Source organism: Populus trichocarpa, chromosome 9 (genome assembly GCF_000002775.5).
Source record: "Populus trichocarpa isolate Nisqually-1 chromosome 9, P.trichocarpa_v4.1, whole genome shotgun sequence".
Taxonomy (NCBI): Eukaryota; Viridiplantae; Streptophyta; class Magnoliopsida; order Malpighiales; family Salicaceae; genus Populus; species Populus trichocarpa.
The window spans coordinates 11,451,440-11,474,851 of record NC_037293.2 but is presented as its reverse complement, the minus strand read 5'-3'; the positions used below and the strand labels follow the sequence as shown (position 1 = coordinate 11,474,851).

General features: G+C 35.1%; 5 protein-coding genes and 1 pseudogene across 7 annotated transcripts; 2 read left to right on the top strand and 4 right to left on the bottom strand.

The window, feature by feature from the left end:
• Positions 1-3: 3 nt before the first annotated feature.
• Positions 4-5,311, bottom strand: LOC7496229 (protein SUPPRESSOR OF K(+) TRANSPORT GROWTH DEFECT 1). 2 transcript variants are annotated; one of them, XM_002313635.4, is made up of 8 exons: positions 4,605-5,311; positions 2,395-2,500; positions 1,945-2,143; positions 1,437-1,505; positions 1,276-1,350; positions 1,052-1,150; positions 789-944; positions 4-407 (listed from the first exon to the last, which is right to left on the bottom strand). In XM_002313635.4, exons 1-8 carry the CDS (start codon positions 5,068-5,070, stop codon positions 282-284), a joined length of 1,296 nt encoding a protein of 431 aa, XP_002313671.1. In that variant the 5' UTR covers positions 5,071-5,311; the 3' UTR covers positions 4-281. The 2 variants fall into 2 exon arrangements, with proteins under 2 accessions (XP_002313671.1, XP_024464490.1); XM_024608722.2 differs by lacking the exons at positions 4-407; positions 789-944; positions 1,052-1,150; positions 1,276-1,350; positions 1,437-1,505 and having other exon boundaries at positions 2,049-2,182; positions 4,605-5,305.
• A 621-nt stretch (positions 5,312-5,932) lies between these two features.
• LOC18102180 (protein SUPPRESSOR OF K(+) TRANSPORT GROWTH DEFECT 1-like) lies at positions 5,933-7,030 on the bottom strand (annotated as a pseudogene).
• A 1,284-nt stretch (positions 7,031-8,314) lies between these two features.
• On the top strand, positions 8,315-9,590 carry LOC7472079 (zinc finger A20 and AN1 domain-containing stress-associated protein 3). 2 transcript variants are annotated; one of them, XM_024608120.2, is made up of 2 exons: positions 8,315-8,552; positions 8,666-9,590. In XM_024608120.2, exon 2 carries the CDS (start codon positions 8,690-8,692, stop codon positions 9,167-9,169), a length of 480 nt encoding a protein of 159 aa, XP_024463888.1. In that variant the 5' UTR covers positions 8,315-8,552; positions 8,666-8,689; the 3' UTR covers positions 9,170-9,590. The 2 variants fall into 2 exon arrangements, with proteins under 2 accessions (XP_024463888.1, XP_002312908.1); XM_002312872.4 differs by having other exon boundaries at positions 8,320-8,552; positions 8,655-9,590.
• Positions 9,591-12,685: 3,095 nt separating this feature from the next.
• On the top strand, positions 12,686-14,597 carry LOC7474950 (beta-1,6-galactosyltransferase GALT29A). The gene has a single exon (XM_002312873.4). It carries the CDS (start codon positions 13,213-13,215, stop codon positions 14,353-14,355), a length of 1,143 nt encoding a protein of 380 aa, XP_002312909.4. The 5' UTR covers positions 12,686-13,212; the 3' UTR covers positions 14,356-14,597.
• A 1,073-nt stretch (positions 14,598-15,670) lies between these two features.
• On the bottom strand, positions 15,671-21,096 carry LOC7474951 (protein ADP-ribosyltransferase PARP3). The gene is made up of 18 exons (XM_024608556.2): positions 20,734-21,096; positions 20,015-20,316; positions 19,727-19,922; positions 19,534-19,641; positions 19,388-19,445; positions 19,156-19,225; positions 18,478-18,652; positions 18,251-18,384; positions 17,933-18,170; positions 17,687-17,814; positions 17,523-17,599; positions 17,290-17,450; positions 16,998-17,207; positions 16,806-16,908; positions 16,644-16,726; positions 16,424-16,567; positions 16,157-16,339; positions 15,671-16,062 (listed from the first exon to the last, which is right to left on the bottom strand). The coding sequence occupies exons 1-18, from the start codon at positions 20,827-20,829 to the stop codon at positions 15,991-15,993; spliced, it is 2,538 nt and encodes an 845-aa protein (XP_024464324.2). The 5' UTR covers positions 20,830-21,096; the 3' UTR covers positions 15,671-15,990.
• Positions 21,097-21,949: 853 nt separating this feature from the next.
• Positions 21,950-22,919, bottom strand: LOC7472080 (early nodulin-93). Its single transcript, XM_002313637.4, has 4 exons — positions 22,621-22,919; positions 22,471-22,532; positions 22,281-22,356; positions 21,950-22,184 (listed from the first exon to the last, which is right to left on the bottom strand). The coding sequence occupies exons 1-4, from the start codon at positions 22,712-22,714 to the stop codon at positions 22,087-22,089; spliced, it is 330 nt and encodes a 109-aa protein (XP_002313673.1). The 5' UTR covers positions 22,715-22,919; the 3' UTR covers positions 21,950-22,086.
• Positions 22,920-23,412: the final 493 nt, after the last annotated feature.

Below are 23,412 nucleotides of genomic sequence, written 5' to 3'. Positions count from 1 at the left end.
AACTGGCAAAAAAACACAGTTAGTAAGCAATATTACACCACAAACATAAGTTGGCAAGAAGCATAATATATGCATCATGTCCACGATCCTGGGACAATATTTCTGAAACTCTTCTTTTCACACAATTTCAAACAAGCGTTTTCAGTCATTCCATCCCAATACAAAGGGAAGGTCAAGTCACCTTCCCCAAAGTTAAATATTTCGGTGGATCCAGCAGCAATAACTAATCACATAGGTTGCACTCACAGGCATTGGCCAGTGTGTCTCTGTCATCATCTTCATTAACCTTCCTCCCCAAACTCCTTTGTGAATCTCTCATGGACATCTAGATCAGCTTTGCTCACTGTTGGCTTTTGTCTTGCTAGGACCTTGTCAAAATCTGTTTTCATGATAGGGGGTGGAAGGATCTGCAGATGTGGTTATCAGCATTCAACATAATTTAGTTACTATAACAATAAACAAAGCATCAAAATGAAAACACCCCACTTGTTATCTCTCAAGGTCTACATATGTTTCCCCACAAATAAATATCCTTTTTATACATGTTTAGAGAGAGAGAAAACAAAATCTTTGATTTTAACTAGCAAATCAGATCCAAAGCATGCCCAGAGCCATTGCTCTGTGCAGTGGTAAAGACATGGTATTCCAAACATAACACTGCAAGTTCAAGTGTTATGAGCAGCCAAATCATCAAAAAAGCTGAAGGCAAGCCTAATCCTATATTCTCCCTGTCAAACCCAAAAAAAAAGAGGCAATAACAGGTTTTATTTTAAAGCATCAGCTAATACCTTTTCTGCAAGCCCTTGTGCTGCAAGGTCCTGCATGGAAATTTGGACAGCACCAGGTTGCTTCGGTCCACAAGGCACCCACATATCATCAGAAGTATGTATGAAAAACATAGCATCTTGGGTTTTACGAACTGGTTCAAAGAGGACATCTTTGACCTGAGGGGAGCAAAAATAGGCACAAAGCATGGTGTTAGCCACTCAACCATTACAACCAAGAAAAAAAGAAATTTTGAAATGAAAGACTGAAGTGGCACTGTGCTTACACAAACAGAAATATCTGAACCTGAAAAGCCCTCTGTCCTTCGTGCCAAGCTTTCAAAATCACTTTCAGTCAAGTTGTGAGGAGTATCTCCTAGATGCACCTGGGCAAATAATTTAAGCAACATCAAAATCCATAAAATATGTAGCTCAATAAAAATGATCTAATATCAAAATATGTCTCATAATAGAATACTATTTTACAAAATCAACGACAAAGTCCTAATACCTTGAACATATGTTGACGAGCCTTCAAATCAGGCAGCGGGATATATATGCGCTTGTCAAAACGTCGTCGGATGGCCTGTATTCACACTGATTAGAAATAGTGCCAAATAGTCCACATGATTCAAAATTAAATACCAGAAATAATCTCAGAAACCCCCTTACCTGATCTAGAGCATATGGAGTATTTGTTGCTGCAAGAACAAGAACCTTCTGGTCAGTGGTTCCTACCCCCTATATATCAGAAAAATAAGGTCAGACTTCTTCACAATAAAATTGAAATTGTGGGGAATGTTCACCTATATGTTAGTTGGATTTTACATAACCATCCCGAATTCCAGGATACAATAAATTACTAGAAATAAGGAATTTATAATCCATGGTGTCAAGTTTATGTTAATAACTTAAAAATGACATAACTAAAAACCACATTCACTTAATCTTCTTACTTCTAAGGCCAAGAACTTCTCTCAACCAGAATCTTTGGCAATTGTGTTTAACAATTCTCTCAGACATAGTCAAATCAAATTTTATGTCATAAAATGAAAAGCATTGACAATTGCAACCAAAATAAGCTACAATGAGCTAGAGGGCAAGATACAAGCCTTATAATAGCATAGAAAAACATAATGGTAATGTCCTTCATCAACTTCCAACACATGAAAACAGATACCTGCATCTGCACGAGAAGTTCAGTCTTGATACGTCTCGAAGCTTCACTCTCATTGCCCTCTCCACGTTGACCACACAAGGAATCTATTTCATCAACGAAAATGATTGAAGGAGCACTTTCACGGGCCATTTGGAAAAGGTTTGAAACAAGCTTTTCACTCTCACCCATCCACTTTGAAACCAGATCTGATGAAGAAACACTGGGGGGGGGGGGGGGTTCAAAACCAGCAAGTTACGGTCTAATCACAAACATAATCAACAACAGAACAGGTGAGATGTTTACAGAAAGGCAAGAAACATGACAGCAGCAGCAAAGAATATTGCTCCCTTTAGAAGGGGGAAAGGAGAAAAGCATGCATGAGACTAAGACGGAAATTAAACATCAAACTGACAGATGTTTATCTTAAGGCATACATAGAAAGGTTTATTTTGTAATTAAGAAAATATATACCTGAAAAAAGTGGACTCTGCTTCAGTTGCAACAGCCTTGGCCAAGTATGACTTTCCAGTTCCAGGTGGCCCATACAAAAGAAAAGCCCTCCAAGGTCGTCTCTTACCTAAAGAGAGCAAATGGAGGATGCATCAGTTTAACAAAACAAAATAAGTCAAATTTGTGAATCAAAATGTTTACAAATTAAATAGAACAAAGGAAGGAATAGCTGCAAATGTGACCGAGTTCCTTCTCAGTAATCAGCAGTAGTGTAAAAGAAGCATAAAGGCAATAACCATTTCTATGCCCTCATTTTAACTGCTCTTTCAAAATGAAGAACGTCAGCTATTCAAAGCCTTTGCTACATGTAAAGTCATTACCAAGTACACGGGTGAATTGATGAGCCACAAGATAAAATGACGATGCCAATAAGATGGCCCAACATTATGTGGTGATAAAGCACATGGCTCAGTTAATTTCCTTTGAGGCAGAATAAGCAGCTCATGGAAGCCAGATGAATAGCACCTCCATAGGCAATTGTCAATCATTTATCAGAGGTCTCTCATGTCTACCACATTCACAAATATGGGTTCTTATATGCATGCAGTGGACGCATGTATTCCAGTATCCACATTCAAAGAAGAGTGCATGGGTGGGCAGGTTGGTGTGCTTGCTTGCAGAGGTGGGTGAGAGTCACAAGAATGCATGTGTGACTCTGTGTGTCTGTGAATGGTGCCACTAGATTCTTAAAAGGATTTGTTAAATTTGTTCATATGATGGAGCCAAAAATTCAAAACGGTGACACCAGCAAACATGGAACTTTCTCATTGATGATATATCAAAGATAATATGAATACAAATTAACAGGTTGTCATACAAATACAGATGGCCAATATTTGCAATCTAAAGATCAAATGAAAAGCAGCATGGATTTCACTGATGGAAGGTTGTCCTAACAGAGTAGGGTGATATATTTGACAGCAATAATATGCAAATTATAAATTCCAAAATTATATGGTAATTGAGGGATACAGGACTTGAAAAGAAAATGATGAAACTACCTCTGAAAAAAAAAGATCAAAATCCCTCTAAAAATCTAAATCTCTTTCCCTCTCATTGATATGAAGTTCATATAATAGTACACTATTGTGAAAGCAATCATAAACCGCACTGAAAGAAAAATCGAAATACAACCAAGTGAATAGTGAGAATTTCTAAGATCCAGAAAGGCATTTCCTAGCATGGTGTTCCTCTTCATGATGTTATGATGGTATAAATTCACAACAGGTTGGTATACTCAAGAGTTGGACATCATTGGGACACCAGTAATGGTTTTAGAAGAGAAAAGGAAAATGAAAAGGGCATCAATGGTGTGTAAGAAGTTGATTAACCATGCATACCTTGCCATTTATGTGGCTGGCGAGAGGTTTCAATTCTGGGGCAATAACTGGTTATCATGGGAGTTTTGGCCATGATGATAGTAGTTCAGCAGAGAAGCAAATTTTCTCTTTTCAGTTTAGAAACAGAACAAAAGTTAGATTTATTCACTTAATTTAATTCCAGAAGCAAAATATGCATCTCTCAGAGGGTGACCAGACAGTGCTTCCATTAGCAGTGGTAGAGGATTTTCCAGGTGAGAAACAGGTGCTAGATATTTATAATTTTCATTCAAATTTTGAATTTATCATTCATCGTTTATCTTCTAAAAGGAATTCATCAATTCAGTGTAATGAACATGGAACAAGAAAATACAAAGCAATGCTACCAAAAACATGAAAATGAATTACCCTCCCACTCTATCTAAATCATAACAAAGGACAAATGACATTCATATTAACTACATTCTGGGCAAAATAAAAACACTAGACTCAGCAAAGCAGCTACGTGGAGAAAACAAATTAGCAAAATACCCAACATAATAACAGATTATAAACATAGAAATCACGTTCCATTCAGCACAATACAATACGGAGTCAATTAGCCGATTAATAACCACACCAACGCAACTCTCACGTAGCACAGAATGAACCCAGTCTTTAATCCCCATTTATCAGAAAAATCACAAACTGATTTCTAATTAATCAATCATAGCAATCCAAACCAATTCACAAAACAACTAGCATAATATAAATGTTTCCTCCTAAAACACCACACAAATACAAGTTCCCATTTTCAAGCACAACTCGCCAAACCCAAGAAAACCCAAATCAGCAAAAACGCAAAATACCGACCTGTAAAAAACTGAGGGAACTTCACAGGCAAAATAACAGCTTCTTGCAAAGCCTGTTTAGCACTCTCAAGCCCAGCCACATCATTCCACTTCACATTAGGCTTTTCCCTCACAATCGCCGAATTCAATCCAGCTCTCAACTTATCTTTCTCCGGATCATCCCCATCCTCGCCATCTTTAGGCTTAGTCTTTGCCCTCGTCGCAACAGCAGCATCCCCATTAGAATTAGGGCCAGGACCTCCTTCATCAAGAACAGTCCTGATCTCCTCCGCCCGACGAAGATACTCGGTGAATTTTTGAGTAATCGCTTCACGAATTTTAGGGTTCTTCTCGTATTTCAAGTGGGTCTTGAAGTATTCAAGTGCGTTCATGTATAAAGGAAACGCCTTCGAGTAATTCCCTGCATTGTCTTCTTGTACCGCTTGTTTCACGTACTCTATTGCTTGTTCTTTGAAATTGCTGTACATAGCTAGGGTTTGATTTTGATTCGATTTATGAGAGGATTGATGATGGCGATTGCATGAGAGATTCCAATTTTGGAGAAAAAGTTTTAACCCTGGAAATTAGGGATTTTGTTGATAGGAGAGACCGGGGATGGGATATTTGCGAGGAGGGAGGGGAAGGGAAGGAAGGAGGGGAGGATTAAGGAAAGTGGGTTATGATCTAAATCTTAGGTTTGCTAAGTTCACCGATGACTAGTTTGCGAGTCAATGATGGCCGTGGTGAATTTAAAAAATAAATAAATAAATAAATAAAATCTATTTAGCATTGAAAATTTGAATTTGTTGCCCCTTTCAAAATTTGAAGAGGTAATTTCATGTAAGCCCTCGATTTATATAAAAAACCTCAATTGGATTTAAAGGCATATAAGTCTAATTGTGTGTTTATTTTTGTTGTTTGATCTGTTTTTTATATTTTTTATTTTAAAAATACTAAATTAATGTTTTTTATATTTTTTTAATATGCAAATGCTAAAAATTTAAAAAAAATATAACAATTTATTTTAATATATTTTTAATTGAAAAGCATTTTTATACACTTCATTACTAAATATATTCAATTATCAACTATTTCGTACCCGACCAATTTCAAATTAATCATTGATATACATGAAAAAATTAAAATTTTATATCCAAAAAGAATTTTTTATAACAAGGTGATTTGATTCGCACTTCATTTATAATCTTATTATAACCAGAATCAAAATTTTTCTCTTTTCAGTTTAGAAACAGAAAAAAAAGTTAGATTTATTCACTTAATTTAATTCGGGAAGCAAAATATGCATCTATCATAAGGTGGCCAAACAGTGCTTTCATCAGCAGTGGTAGATATTTATAATTCCCGTTCAAGTTTTGGATTTATCTTCCATCGTTTATCTTCTAAAATGAATTCAGCAATTCAGTGTAATGAACATGGGATAAAAAAATACAAAGCAATGCTACCAAAAACATGAAAATGAATTACCCTTACACTGTATTTAAATTTAATATTTTTAAAAAATACTTTTAAAACATAAAAATATAATAAAATAACAGTTTCTTGCAAAGCCCATTTAGCACTCTCAAGCCCAGCCACGTCACTCCACTTCACATCAGGCTTTTCCCTCACAATCGCCGAATTCAATCCAGCTCTCAACTTATCTTCCCCGGATCATCCCCATCCTCGCCATCTTCAGGCTTAGTCCTCGGCCTCCTCGCAACAGCAGCATCCCCATTAGAATTAGGGCCAGGACCTCCTTCATCAAGGACAGTCCCGATCTCCTCCGCCCGGCGAAGATACTCGGTGAATTTTTTAGTGATAGCTTCACGAATTTTAGGGTTCTTCTCTAACCGGTTGATTTGATTTGCAGGGAAACAAGATTCTGCTAAGAATACAAAAACATGAATGTGCCTTCAATAATCTCATGGATAACACGGTACTGCTGCGGACATAAACACTCTTCTGTGGAATGAATGATTTGTACAGGTATTTGATTTTATTTGTGTTTTGATTAGATGGTGGAAGTGAATTGAATTTATAAAATAATAAATAAATACGGACAGCTTGCTGACGTATTACTCTTTAAAATTTTAATTATGTTGAATAAATCAAATTCAATGGAGGTTAATTTTAATTTTAATTATGTTAAATAAATATGGATGAAAATATTGTTACTATGATCATTAACCATTAAAAAGAACTAAAGTGAGATGGTATTTTATTATGGCTGGTACAAAAATGCACCATTTATAAAATCTGTTGTATATTGTTCATCAATGCTCTCCATGATATTGTTCTGATAAAAAAAAATTAAAATATTCTTTACTTTTGCATTAACCAAATTCAAAAGTTTTTTCAACAAATTTGGAGCAGCTCTTCAATACTGATGCCCAGGTTTTTGGATTTCTCTTACCTTTACATTTGAACAGGAAGATTGAAGGATGTCATCGGTAAGATCGTGGGTGGCTTTGTTTCTGATGCCCTGGTTTTTCCATTGTCTCTGTTTCTATCAAAGCATCAAGGAGTTGTTCACTGATAGAGACCCACCCATGTTGTCACCGACGAAGAGATTCCTGATCGATTCAATTCAATTCAAGTGGACATGAATTTTGGATCCAAATAGGTTACATGTCTAGATCCCTTTATAGGAATGACAGTGACTGTCCAAATACGGTCCTTAAATCACTGCTGATGGCTAATGATTATTGTTTATATTTTGAAAGTTTTTTAAAAAAATTAAAATTTTTTATTTTTTTACTTTAAATTAATAATTTTTTAATATTATCATATCATTTTAATGTGATAATTTTAAAAATAATTTTAAAAAAATAAAACAAAAACTATTTCAACATTTTCAAATAAAAATTAAAAAATACTATCCTTGCTGCAATTCCTCTTATCATTTAGACAAAAGAAAAACATGAGTTTGTCTACGCGGGGGCTCTTCTCAAGAAAACATAAAAATAAGTGGGGCAAGGTGTGAGTATAGGTTCGGATCCGGAGTAGTTAAAAAATCAAATTAAATTTAAATTAATTTTTTTAAAAACAAAATAATTGAATTTAACTGGATTAAAAAAAAACTGATCAATTTGATTTAATTTATAATAATTTTTTTAAAAAAAGCTAACCGAATCATTTTAAAAAATAACCAGAATTATTCAAGAAATTTTACTATGTTAATAAAATAACTAGTGGTATTCTATTAGTTACTTCTAGAATCTATTTAAAATAAATAAATATAGTTAAAAGAGAGAAATACTAGGTGTCGATATTCTTATTATTTTTTGTGGATTATGATTTTTATCTTTTTTTTTTATTGGTTTTTTTAAATGAGTTAAAAAAAATAACTAATAAAATATCACTAATCACTATCTCAACACTACAATTTTTTTTTAATTATCCATCAATTTTTTTAAAAAGAACATTTAATTTCATTAATTTCATCCTCCATGAGACAACTTGCAAAACAAAGACAACAAACTCTAATTGGTTTTGTCCTTTCAATCTTAACATTGCAAACACATGAAAAAATCTAAATCTAAACCTTTAATTTGTACACATTCAATGTTTCTAGCAGCAGCATCTTTATCCAACGCGTAAATAGAAATGGTCCAAGTTCAACAACTCATCCTTAAAAAAAAAAAAAAAAAAACATAATTCCTAACAATAACCTTAATTAATTCACCCCTGAATATACGTGACTTAAACGGCTTCTCCAACATCTTGACGGCTACAATTTTCTTCTTAAATCTTAATTATCACGATATAAAGAGAATCAACATTTCTCTAACCTTAAAGAAAACCGAAGGAGACAGAGAGAGGAAAAAAAGAAGAAGGTGTGTGGGAATCCTCTCTGGAACAGGATTCCTTTTCCCTTTCCACACCAGAAGTTCTTCCCTTCTCTTCATATATAATTTTCAACCCTCTCTCTTTCTCGTTGCCTTTTGCTCTTCCCTCGAATTCAAAACAGGTAATATGTTTGATTTCTTGTAGCCGAGCGCAGCTAGCGGCGTTGTTGTTGTTGACTGTTTCTAAATCTTGGTTTTTTTTCTTTTTTCTTTTTGTGTGTTAGATTAAAACAAGGAAATCAAGAAATCTTGAAAGACAATGGCAGAAGAACAACACCGATGCCAAGAACCACGTCTCTGCGTAAACAACTGCGGTTTTTTTGGAAGCCCAGCAACTCAAAATCTGTGTTCTAAATGTTATGGTGATCTTCGTCAATCACAGCCCCTGAATCAGCTCCTAGCCCCATCATCATCTGCTTCTGTTTCTTCCTTTTCATCCCCAACCGTCGATGTTATAAAGAACCAGATAGCTCCCGTGTTGGTGGTGGAAGGTGATGAAAAAGGGGAGTTTAAGGCTGAACCTACGGTTGTGGTTCCACAGCAGAAGCCAAATAGGTGCTTGACGTGTAGGAGGCGCGTAGGGTTGACGGGATTTAATTGCAGGTGTGGTATGGTGTTTTGTGGAACGCATAGGTACCCAGAACAACATGATTGTGAGTTTGATTTTAAGAGCTTAGGTAAAGAACAGATCGCTAAGGCTAATCCTGTTGTTAAGGGTGAGAAGCTTCAAAGGATTTAATGGAGGTCTGCTAATTCTGCAATTTACGAATTCCATCGTGATGTCGGCCGGTGGCGGTGTTAAGAGGAAGTGGTGGTCGTGGGGTTGGTGGCTGTTGGGGGTATTGTTGTAGTTATGTGTAGTTATGTGGTTTGTGTAAATTTCAAATATTTAATGATAAGATTTTAGTATTTTCCTTTTTAGAAAAAAAAATCACTTGGGCTGTTCATTTTTATTGAATAATTTGGGGTGTTGATTGAAATGAGAATATTATATCGTTTTTTTTTTTTTTTTGTTTGAACTTGGAATAGTGTATTGGTTTAATTTAATATGGTTGGCTAGAGGATGATGATTTTATTTAATGGGTATAGTATAGGAAAGATGTTAAATTGGTCCACCGCCTGCCTTGATTTTTTCTTCTTCTTTTATGCTAATCATAAAATTATCAAATTGATTTTTTTCAGTAATAAAAAAACTTTAACCAATTAAACAACTTAAAATAATCATAAAATTATTTTAATTATCTAATTAAAAGAAATGATTAAATATTATACATAGTTTGTTTTTTTTTGTTTTTTTATTAACATGAATGACCAAGCTAACTTGAACAAACCTGATTAATTTTATATGATTTATTTTTTTATTTTGTTATATAATCATATATACTTTATGTTGATAAATATAATTTATCTACGTGGTTTGAATATATTTTAAATTGTCAAAATAACTTGGGTTGTTTTTTTATTTTATTTTAAATTGTCAAAACTAAAATTATTATGGGTTTGAATGAATAGGTTAAGAAAATAATCAAAGTAAATAATATTAATTATTTGATAATAAGAAATCAAAGAATTAAGCAACTTGTAACAATTAAAAAATGATTTAAATTATCCAATCAAAGAAAATGAATAAAATTTTTATATAATATATTTTATTTTATTCCTGTATATGTTTTGCTGCGTAGCTACAACTCATATATAATCAACTAATAACCGAGTAAAGTTTAATGGTGGTCGATGCAGTAAATAATGCTCCATGCATTTTGTAGCTAGTTGCTAATTTTACTTTTTAACATGGACATTAATGCCGATCCAAAAAAAGAAAAATAAATAAATTTGTATTCTATGTCTGCCAGCTTTTTGTTTTTTTTTTTTTTCCTTTTTATTTTCTGTGATAGCTTTGCTAGCTACAGTTCATTACCAAAGATTGATTGCTACCATGCAAAATATCTCAAGGGCTTGCAAGTGGAAGACTAGAAATTTTATTTTTCATTAATTTTCAGTGTAAAAAAATATTCCTCTTTCCTTGGAAAGAAAGAAGAAATGGACGAAACGTGAGACCCACTTGAAGAAAAAACAAAAAAGCTATAGGGTAAAGCAAAGTCAACTGCATTTAAAGTCCTGTTTGGGTCCCATTTGAATCCGCTTTGCATCAAATTTGAATATTTTTATTTATTTTAAGTTAATTGTTTTTAGTAATTTTAAATCATTTTAATGTGCTGATATTAAAAATAAATATTTAAAAATATAAAATAATTATTTTAATATATTTTTAAATAAAAAATATTTTTTAAAAAATATCTATTGCACTTTTAAATAAATCATCAATATAAATAAGAAGGGAATTTACAGAAGCTAAATACATTTAGTAATGATATACTGTTCTACCAAACTAAGCCTTAAATTGATAGTAAATTTAATTAGCAATTTCTAATATTCAATAATCAAGAAATATAATCTTCTTAAAAAAATAATCAATATATATATATATATGTAAAAGTATTTTAGAATAAAGATTAATTATATCTTATGTATATTTTTAATAAAACAGAAAATTTTATTGTTCTCCACAATTATTTGATATTTATAATATATAAAAACTAGATAAAAAAAAAGGAGATAAAATAATATTTGATCCACTAACCCATTTCAAAATTACTTTTTAATTATATCTCATGTTTCTTTTTTCTATGCTATAAACCTAGTTTATAAGAGAATTTGTCATGAGCATACTATTTAACCAAGAAAATGCACATATATATATTTGTTTCTTCGACCAAAACACACACACAGGAGGATGGGACCAAAAACCGGAGAGAGCCATATAGTACTTGTTTCTTCCTGAGAAAACACAGGGAAGGAGATCGTAATCAAACTCCCTTTTCTTTTCTTGCATGTGATTGCCGGTGAAAACAACAAAAATCTATCTTTATTACCCAAAAAGCTTCTTTTTTTTTCCCAGTTTTCCATCTATAACAAAAAAAAATAAACCTTTTCTTGTTCATCAGCAGAAATCTACGAGTCTGTTCGTATCTTAAGTCGACAATCTTTTTCTTTAATCTTTCAGGTGTTTAATCCAAGAAACCGGAGAAATGGAGTGTAAATATCCACCATTGAAGTTAAAAAAAATAAAAAAAGACACCGGAAGGAAGAATAGAACGGGAAAATTATCAAACATGACATTATTTTGAACAGGAAGAGATTAAAAAAGGAAATATTTGGATGAAGCATCAATGGATCTGGACTCTAAAAGACCTCTGAGTTTTATATTCATGGACAAAATCAACTATGCAGGATTTTCTAAATACCATCAAGTTCATTTATTTCGTGTTTTTTTTTTCTGGGTTCTTAGTGGCTGTGTATAGATTACGGTATAATTGTGACTCTCAAAGCAATAAATCATGTACTCTGAAGTTTCTTTTTTCTAAGACCCGGCTAATTGATCTTGTTCTTGAGTCTGTTAAATTCAGCTTCGTTTGGTAGGTGAATTAAACATCAAAATTCTAATCTAGATTAGATTTTTAATTAAATTTATTAAGATAAACCCAACTGAACACGCAAGTTTTTAATAACCTAAATAAACCTGATTTAAACTCTAATGAGTTGATATTAATAATTTTTTTTAAAAAAATTTCAATTGTAGTTTTAATAAAAATAATTAACTCATATTAACTCATTGACTCGTAAATTAATCCAATAACATATGATTCCAATTCTTTTCTAGATAAATCCTTCCTAACCCGAACTAGAATCAATAGTTTTTAATTACTTCACCGAGTTAATTAAACTTGATTCAAACTCTTATAAGTCAATACCACTATTTTCTTAAAAAAACCAATATAATTTTAATAAAAATAATTTATAAAAATTAATTTATAAATTAATGAATTAACTCAATAACTCATTAATCCAATTCCTTCTCAGGCAAGTCCACAGTCGTGGACACACAGGGACTGGAAGCTGTGCAAGTAGCCATTCTGAGAGGAAAAAAATGCAGCGATCTATAACGCCAATTATCAGCACTTTAATGCGAAGTAATGTAGAAGTTTCCTTTTCTTCCGATAAATTATTTTTTCCACCAAGACTTGGCAACGGGAAACGTTGTGGTAGATTCCAAAGTTGACTCGTACAAGTGGTGGAAGACTTGGTCTAGACGGCAGGTCGTGTCCTTTCATACCCCACCATGACATGTTATGCAAACGACACATATAAATTACCACGATGACTAATCTCTACAGGAGTTCTATCTTGTAATGGTCACCGCACCATGCAAACAAACAAGCCTCCATGGCCTGGTCAAGCGGGAAAACAAAGAACGAGAGGCCCAGAAACCAGCATCATTTTCAACACAAGAGATGAATTCAATGTCTACAAATTCTCACACCCACATCTTCTAATTTTGGATTTTAAGCAAAACACACAACCAAACCACTTCGCAGCTCCTCCTCTTTCACTCCCTCTCTCCACAGCCAGTCATGAAATTCCCATCTCTGAACCAAACCTCTCCACTCCCAAATATCTCCTTCACTTGCAATTCCTACTTCACTTTCTTGTGACATCAAGCTTTCTTTTCAAATATTTATTTTAGTTTTATTTAAGCTAACAAAGAAAAAAAACGTGTCTTTGTTCTACAAACTCATCCAAAATTTCATTTTTATTTATTGATCTTTATACTTTCTTGATTTCTCTTGTGATGCACATATTTCTTGAAACTAGAAATGAATCTGATGCAAATACTCTGTGGGAAAATTAAGCAGTGCCCATAACTCGGTTTTCATTGTGCCAATGAAAAGGTCAGCTCCTCCACTTTTTAGTATTCTACTGCTCATTATATTTTCTCTGACACTCAGTTCAAGGATCCTAGTCCGACGTGGTGGTGGGTTTAGCTCCATTGAGGTGAAGGAACCCAGTTTGATTTTACGGGAAAAAGTTCCGGTTTTTAATTCTACGCTGCTGAAATACGCGGCTATTGACGTAGGAGAAGCACAAGCCAAGAATGAAATAAAAGAGTTATTAAAAGGGAACTTTGATAGTCGAGGAGGGTATAGGTTTAGTGTTAAAGCAAGAAAGTCTAAGGGTCTTTTAGCAATGCGTAGGTCCCCTCAGTTTAATAGGAATTGGTTAGATGTTAGGAGGGTTTTACATGATTGGTCGCGAAAGAAGAGGTATCAGCCTGAAATAATGGATGAATTAATAGGGCTTGTGAAGGGTCCTATCGATAGGCATAATGGATTGGTGGTTTCGGAAAGGCGGTACGGTTCTTGTGCTGTAGTTGGGAATAGTGGGATTTTGATGCAGAAAGAATATGGAGAGTTGGTTGATGGTCATGAGGTTGTAATCCGATTGAACAATGCGAGGACGGAGAGATATGAGCGAAATGTGGGGGTCAAAACTAATATTTCTTTTGTAAATAGCAATATTTTGCATCTTTGTGGAAGGAGGCAAGGTTGTTTTTGTCATCCATATGGGGCTAATGTCCCTATGGTTATGTATATTTGTCAACCAGCACATTTCTTGGATTATACTGTTTGTAATTCATCTCACAACGCTCCTTTGATTGTCACTGATCCGCGCTTTGATGTGCTGTGTGCGAGGATTGTGAAATATTATTCGCTGAAACGGTTTGTGGAGGAGACAAGGAAGTCATTGGATGAATGGGGCTCTGTTCATGATGGTTCCATGTTCCACTACTCATCTGGTTTGCAAGCTGTAATGCTTGCAGTGGGGATTTGTGACGAAGTTGGTATTTTTGGGTTTGGAAAATCAGCTTCAGCTAGGCATCATTATCATAGTAATCAAAAGGCTGAGCTTAAGTTACATGATTACGAGGCAGAGTATGATTTTTATCACGATTTGGTGAACAATCCACAGGCAATACCTTTCATTACGGACACGTTTAAGTTTCCTACTGCTATAGTTTATCAATGATCTTTCAGACGCTGAATCTTTTGTTTATGCGGGATTGATTGATTAGTTGTCAAGCTCAAATTTCTGTATTGTTGCTGGTTCTACGAGTTGGTTATGAAAACACAGTAGTCGAATATTTCTGTCGCATATGCTGACCCTGTACTGTCTAAGATAGTCTAGGGCAGTACTGGAATCTAAGAAAATGATTTTAAGATCTGTGGTCTCATTTCTTTTAGTATGATTGAAAATGCTCTTGTTGAGTTCTTCAAGCTTTGCTACATAAAAGTGCTCTCTTTTGGTTATTGTATCAATAACTGTTTATGATAGCTTAGATATGCACATATCACTGTGGGTTTACTGTTGGGAAAATCTGGAGGAATATTTCAATATGAATAGTTTTGTCACCTTGAAGTCACTTGCAGGTTATGAATCTGAAAGATTTTGTCAATTTTGCACTGCCTTTATCAAGTTAAACTTGTAAATTGATTGGAACATTCAGAAGCAATGATAAATTATCATTGAGATGCGGGCAAGGCTCAAGTTCTCATGTGCTGTTATTGTATACCTTGATGAGGTTCGATTACTCCCATGCATTATATATTTTGGCATGCATGTTCATTTGAAATCACTGCTGGGTCTTGGATAATATGGTCAGTAGATAGCAGAAAATTTCACTAATTTATGGAGAAAATAGTGTTTTACTAAACCAATTCTGGCAGTTTGGGTAGTCCAGTACCCTTTAGCTCGGGTAGTAACAAAACTTGGTGAATCTTTTTGCTGTTTTTAACTTATCTCGTCTTTTTGACTCCAATTCAAGTAATTTACGACTCGAATGTAACCCTACGTTCATGTCTAAAGTATGAGCTCAGAACAGATAGCCTTGTATAGTTGTATGGATTTCCTGGTAGTTTTTGGCATAGCAACAATTAAGCCGACCCAAAGTTTTTGGTACAGCAACAATTAAGCCGGCAATGGATATCAGGTCCTTCTTCTTGTACATTTCTTTCAATGGAAACGCATTATCATGAAGCCAATCATGCCATTATCAGCCAATCATTTCAGACATGTTTGAAATTATGGTAGTAGTGATGATTTAAAATATTTTTTGCTTAAAAATATATTAAATTTTTTTTTTTATTTTTTTAAATTTTTTTTTCATCAACATATCAAAATAATCTAAAAACATAAATTTTTTTTAATTTTGAGTAAAAAAAAATCAAAATTTTTAAAAACACGATGCAACCCAAACACTTCCATCATAAAAAAACAATTGGTTCCCTCAATTCCCCCGCCAAGTCTAGCACCCTCTTTAGTGTTTCTTCTCCAGAGAATAAAATTAGCAAAATGTATTTTCACGTTGATAAGTTTTTTATTGCCAAATGATCCACTCAGAGATGAACCAAGAAATTTTGTGCTTCACCCCAGAAGTAGAAAGGCTACAGACGGATATGGTATTGTAACAACAATTTAAAGCACAGGTTCTGATGATTATATGCAGAACAAAATCCTTCACCATCCACTCCCATTGAAAAGCTTTGGATTTTACCCCAAGGGCCCATCCAAGAAGATGGCAAAAAGCGGCAACAAAGACAAAAAGGTCTGTACAGTACCCTTCCTTGCTCTTTGCCCAGCTCGCTCCTTGGCCTTTCCCTTTTCTCAAGGCTCTGTAGTATCTAGCTCAGCACCCATCTCCTCGTACTTGACCTCCACCAAGAACCTTATTCTCGTCTGAAATCCCAACATTTTACAAAAGTAAATACCAAATAAAAGAAACTGCTGTCACTGAAACTTGCTTGTAAGCTGTATTTTCAGCATATTATACCTGTTTTGGATCATAAACAGCATATTCATTGTATTCAAGAGGGCTGTCTCGATGCTCTGATGGAATCAAGCGACCACAAGGAACTTTGATGTCATCCTTCCATATAAAATGTTCAGATTCATCTGTTTTCTTTTTGCCCAATCCCTTCACCCCACGCTTCTTCTCTTCCAACGACTTCGTATCCTGCCTCGATCGAAACAAATTTTCAGGATTCCAAGAGAGTTATAGCCAATTTTTCCATTCAAGCTGGAAATAACATTAACCTACCTCCGGTGGGCTCTTCACTTCTATGATCTGATCCCCGAGAGAAGCAACAGCTAGAACTAAAAATCCTTCTGGCCTTTCTACTGAGGTAAAACCATACCTGGCAGCTTCCGCAGCAGCATCAGAACAAACAATTGCCTTCCCGAACTGTAAGCCAAACGAATATTTCAGTGCCAAGATTAGAATATTGATGCATGCTTAAATTGTAAGCCATTGATATTACCATGTAACCGGGGACTGGAAGAGAACAGACTGACGGCAGAAATCCTTTTTGCAAATGCCTTAACAAGTTTGAGCTTCGAGTGCCTAAGAGAGCAATAAACAAAAGTTAGTAGTAGTCTCTGCTAGAACAAGGATGCACGGTCGATTCGGACTGAAATCTTACCACACCATAGCAGTACTTTGTTTGGCAACTTCTTTATTTCATCCAAAGAAGGACAAGCACTTGGTTCCACAGAAAAAATATTCTCAACTGATACACCATAGTCCTACATCAACAATTTAAACATTGTAAAATTGATAACATGGTATTGATCAGAATTGATTGCATAAGCGATGTTAAGATGTGTAATCTCACAATGTCTCCGACTCTGACTGGTTCATAAGTTGTGTCCAGGTACTTCACAATCATCTTGTAGTCATCAGAATCTTTCTCTAGTGCAGAAACTGAGCAGCCCAATTTCTTGTATCTATCTGACAACGGATCATCTAGGGTTGAGCCAAACATGTCTCCTACAAGGCGTGATGCCATATTTATGTCTCGGATAGTCTCAAATGCAGCTGCACCCTAAAAATCCAATCCGTAATCGTGCATTAGTGTCCAATTTAGAGGGACTTTAGAATGGATAGGAATCTTGGGTTGGCCTTACATGATCTGCGAGATCCTGATAGTCTCTGAAGACGAAAGGCCTAGTCGAATGCAGAAGAGTAGAACATCTTTGGCTATAATCTGACCAAACAGCCTCAGCCTTCTGTCCTGTCTCTTTCATTGACTTCACGGCTTCTACAAACTGAAGCAGGACCTCCTCACCTGATGAGATTAGTTTGTTATTCGCGAGGGAAAAAGAAAAAGAAAGGGTGGAAACGAAAGGAAAATCCTTACATCTTTCCAAGTGTAAATCTGAAAGCATCCCCATTGGCACGTCGGGAGAGTCTAAACCCATCTCCATCATAGCATACCTGCCAAACAGGAAACAAGATTATCTAAAACAAAAGAAATTGTGCAGAAAGCAGATGGAGATGGAACTATCTATAGAAGGATCATACTTGTATATCTCCTGACTGCACAAAATCTTCATAAGATAAGCAATTTTGGGTTCAAGGCTGCTGTGGGCAGCTGCAACTCCTAGCTGCCTTAGTCCAAGCCCTCCATGTCTCACATCCATACCATCATCCTATCCAAACAAAATTCCCAATCAAGCAACCATCCATCCATCTACATATATATATAAAAGAAAAGGCAAGGTAGAAAATTAATCCACCCAATGAGTTATAACAGAAGCATTTTTGTACCATGTCAATCGGATAGAAACAGAGTCGTTTTTTCTCGAACTTCTTCTCTCTTTCCCATGGCTCAAACTCATTTCCTGTAAGTTCCACAAAGAGCCTAACAAACTCCTTAATAGCATTGTCCACATTTTCCCATTCTTCAAGCCTCTCCTCCGCATTTGTATTATCACCTACTTTCCCCTTCTTGTAGTAGGAATGCAAGTTACTATCTGGTACTGTGATCAATTGCATGATACAATACCTACACCAGTTACATGAAACATAAGCTCAGGTAGTTATAGAAAAATCAATTAAGATCAACAGTTCTTTCATATTATGTACTCGTTCAGTCCTCGGCCCAGGTCACAAAGTGAGAAGGCACAGTTGTACAATATCCCATCTTTCTCAAATATCTGTCCACCACGTTCCTGCATTCTAGTATCTTTGTAGACTCCTCTCTTGCCATATAGTTTGAGCTGAAATACACAGAAACGATCAGCTGATTAGGAGAAGATTTATTTCCTAGGAGTCATTCTTAGAAGCTAAGAGTAAAAAAAAAAGCCCTTTACTTCGGCTGAAATAGACTCCAGAGCCTCTTCACTGGGATCTTGCTTGTCCCATGGAATTCCTTTTCCCTCCACAGAAAGATCAGAAACAACATCATATGCTTCCATTGGCTGCGGTTCTTGCTTTTCAATGCTGTCAAGCAACCAATCTTCCCTTACTACAGGTATGCCCGCCTCCCTTCATGAATGAAACAAAAAAAAAAAGCGCCTTGAAAGCCTGTTTATTTTTGTATTTTAAAAGTTTTTTTAAAATTTTTTAGTGATTTTAAATCGTTTTAATATATTAATTTTAAAAATAAATTTTAACAAATAAAAAGAATATTATTTCAATATATTTCCAAACAAAAAATACATGAAAAAAATACTTTAAAAATTAACTATAATTATAATACCAAATACCAAAAAGCTCTTAAAAGCTGATGATCCCAAATTTGTTCGCAGGTCACATTTTGAAGTACAGTACAGTGATTGACACACACACATGTTATAAGAGAAATCTATGATGAAAACTAATAAATACAGAGAACGTATTCTGTATGAATGGAAAAGGCATGTTAATTTAACTTGTCGAAACAACAAAGACCAAATGTTCTGCATTAGAGATTTGTTTGAGAGCAGGAATATCCCATTTTTAACTGTCTGCAGATACAGTCGTTAGCCCAAACAAATTTCTGAACTCACAGGGCATCGGCAAGCTTCGTAGAACCACCACGTTCTCTCTCAGCAGGTGACACAACTAGGCAAGTAATGCCTGCGGAGTTAAAAAATGTTGGTGAGAGAAATGATACGTCTCGAACTTTAATTTGGTCGCGATAGTAGCCAGTGTCCGAAAACCAGCCCCCCCACACATGGGCTATCAACACAAGAATCCATGCAAACTCATAAACCACACCTTTCAGAGTGAATTAATTACCTTTGAATGAACTAGAAACCTTCCCTCCATGTTTCTCAATCTCCCTTTTCCAGTATTGCTGCATAAACCAACACAAGTTCAAATTCAATTAGCAATGCAGACATACCAGGAAACCACAGAACCAATAATTAGAACAGTGAACATACATGTGTTCGCGAAAGACGGCCTGATAAAGAGACCACTATTCCTGCCAAAGGTTTAATTGGGGCACCCTGACAAGGCCGGCGACTGGGATCCTGATGCTTCTTTAGCAACTGAAGTATTAAAGAACAAGTACATTCAACAAAACGAAAGTGGAAGCACAAAACAAAAATTTTCCGTGATAGAAGTGAAAGTTACTTCTGCAGCTGAGGAGCTGAGAACAGAATCAGGTAATTTGAGTGGCTCCTCTTTCCTTGGTGGAGTTCTTGTTTTGAATGTGCAACTAGACCACTCACTGTAAAACCCTTTACAAGAACACCTTTTACCATCAAATTCCAAATTGCTGCTGCATAATGGGCACTTGTCCAGTGGCCCAAAAAAGAGCAAATCTTGGCTGCCCCAAAAAAAAAGTCAACATTATCAGTGATAATACCCAGCCAATTCTCATATTCTTTAAAGTTTTCAATTAGGCTGGGATTGACTTGCCATTTGGTAGCGACAACACCATCAGAGCCAGAGGAGGAATATTTGTCATTCATATCCAAAATTTCTCTCATTTGTTCAACAGAAAGGTGCTCTTCAATTGCTTTACAAAACTCTTCGTACTCTTTAGCAATATTATCCTCAGATTTCCCATTTGTACTATCATTTTGATCCTTTCCATTTTTTGCCTTCTTCTTTGGTGACTGTTCTCCTTCATGTGCCTTGCTTTGACCTACCTTCTGCTTCCTTGTCATTATCCTGCTTTCATCAGATGGTGCATGAGCTTGAGATCTTGTTTCATGGACCTTCACACACATGCATGCAGGTAGTGTTAGTACAATATACAGAATTACAGAGTCCCTGACCTGCTCTAATCAAACAATACATATCTTATATTTCAATACGTACAATATGCTAAAATTGAGAGATTGAAAATATCAACTAAGTAAAAACCAAGGAATTAATTTCCATTAATTTGAGGTAAACCAAGCTGAGAATTTCAAGGAACAAGAACTAACCTTCATCTTTCTTTAGGATCCTTTCTGTATTCAAACTCGATCAACTTCCAACACTAAAACCAAATCTTACTAGCATTTCAATATACCAAAACGATATAGCTAGACAATTTATAAACCCTTTTTACTTGACATTATTATACCCAGGTTTTTGTAATGACACGACCTTCTAAGCTAGACACGTATAATGATGGCTCTGTTACAAACCTCGTAGCTCTTCATGCTCTGTCTTCCTCGAAACACGACATGTGGATCAAGGGGGTGTAAGAACTTGACACTTGTCCAATTGAGTTTCTTTAACATCTTCAACCGTTGACAGGTGGTGATCTAAACTGTTACTTTAATGTGATGGGAGTTTCATCTGGTTTCTTTAGTCTCTGCATGAGCCCATTGGGGCATGGTTTGATTCTCTTCCGCAACTTAGCAGCTTCGTACCTCTCTGGACGAACACCTGGAGCATTAAGCGGAAGGCAGAGTTATATTCGATTGTTCAAGTCAAGGCACTCTCAGGATAGTTAGCACAGTTTTTTGTAAGAAGAGGTTTCTGATCTCTTCGTACTTTGTTTAACTTTTATTCTAAAATTAAAGTTTTAATTATACGAAAAAATTAAGAATATTTCAAGTTGATTAGTGGGTTTTAGCCTCTCCATACTTTATTCAATTTTTAAGCGTTTTCTTTAATTTTCAAGAGTATTTTATAAAATTTATATGGTAGATCATTTGCTGTCTTCATTTAAAAAAAAAAAAAAAAAGGGTAAAGAAAAGTAAAGGGGATCATTTGATTTATCTTTCCTAGGTATGCCAATCCAATGCTATGGGATTTGTAGTGATTATTTTGAGGTTCTTGCTTGTGTTTGGAACATGGGAAAAGAACAAGCGTGAGAACTGGTAGTAAAACGCATAGCTATCTAATCCTGTCTACTCGGTGATCAATTTAGCTAAGACTAGCTCGGGAAAGGACAGAAGGGCCTGGCAAAGGGTCAGGTTTGTTTTCTAACTAAATTGGAACCTGACTCAGTTAAATTTAAATGATTTAGTAAGTTAACTCAATCAACTTTAAGGAAACATTTGTTAACTCATGAGTTATCCAACCAACTCACGGTTTGACCTAAGCTTTGTACTGGAAATTATAACTACAGTAAAACGGTGCTTTTGTAATAACTCTGTGGGCATCTAATGCTGGTTTTGAGAGGGGTTATTTCTTGTAATAATATTACTCTGAGACCTATCAACAGAAACATCTTTTTCTTTATACCCAGCCTATGAAGTTTCAGCTGTTCAGCATTCATTCTAGGCTGAATAATTTCTCTGTTTCTAGGCTGGAAACAAGGTTAACACACCCTTCATTTGACATGAGATTAATCATATTCTCCACTCGGTTGAGTTTTGATTTCACAAGAAAACAATAAATACTTTCATAGGCTGCACATGTGAACTCCATCTTTATTTATTCATACATATAGATGATGGCTTACAGATACAATTGCTTCTTAGGCAAATAGCTTGATGAACTACAAACAAGGTCTATATAACTAAGACCTCAGATTAAAAATTAAGTCATCATGCCTCAACGCTAGAGCTGCGACTCTTGAAGGAGTTCTTTCTTGCAGTAGCAAGAACAGTCTTGTCAGCAACTATAAAATATGCCGCTCCAGCAACTGCAAGGAAATGTATAATTTCATCAATAAAAGAAGAAAATAACAATTACCATGTGGATAATGCTTGTTTAATTTGGATGGCAATTAATTAATCACCTGTTGAAATTATGAGAGCTTGAGCTGTTGGATTCAGATTGGCTCTTGCCCATGGCAGCATCCTTGCACTAGCCAGCTACATGTTATATAAACACGGGTAGACGTTATAAGAATATATAAAAGAATTCTCTTGTTATTCATTGATTGAATTATTTATTTTTGTAAGGAGTTGAATAAAGGATTGGCTTACAGTTGGAATAGCAGTGGCAATGGTAGCAAGTGCAGCTGCCTTAGCTCCTGCAACTACTCCTTCTATTGATCCATCAAAGACAAATTAGTTTTACAGATTTAACTAAATTTTCTAGCATTAGAAACCAGCAACAAGCAAACTAAAAGGTACCATGTGAGCAGCGCTTTGCCATGGCCAGCTTTTGGTCAAGTGAGGCTAAGCTATTTCTCTGAAGAGGAGACTGAGCCACAACATTCTTAGACATTGTAAGAGGTAAGTGAACAGATCAATGCTGGCTAGTTAATGAGAGAAGTTCGAGGAAGTTTGGGGAGAGTTTTGCATGATGAAATTAGCAAGATCTTGTTGCATATTTATATAGATTTTGTAGTAGTTGCATAGAGGGACAGCCCCAGGTGTTCAAGGTTAGTGTTTGATGGTTTCTAACATCAGTCACTTGTTTTTACTCTGGTTTCTGCTACGGTCGGTTGATTCCATTTCACTCGTCCCAATATGTATTGATTGATGATAAAAGGGAGGGTGGTTTGTCTTGAAATCATCACCTAATTTTCAATTGAATCCTCAAATGAAAACAATTTTCTTTCAATTAGATTCCTCACCTATCGGGCACCAGCCGATTAATCTGCACCTTAAATTTTTTTCCCTCTTAAAATCGTAAAACCGAGGACTTATTTGGCTTAAAAACTCATCGTTTCTACCATAAAATTGAATCATGGATTATTTGGGAATTTTCTTATTAGGGATCCAATTGAGAACCTGGGATAGTTGGGGGACGATATGTCTTTCTCCAAACAATTGAGAGCATGGTTGTTTAATAAAAACAAGGGGCATTGAGATACACACTCTTTTTCTTCTTTTTTTTTCCTTTCAAAAAAATAATAATTATAAAACTTGTATCGACTTTACATGTCGAAGCATGAACCGATTTAATTTGATAAAAAAAGG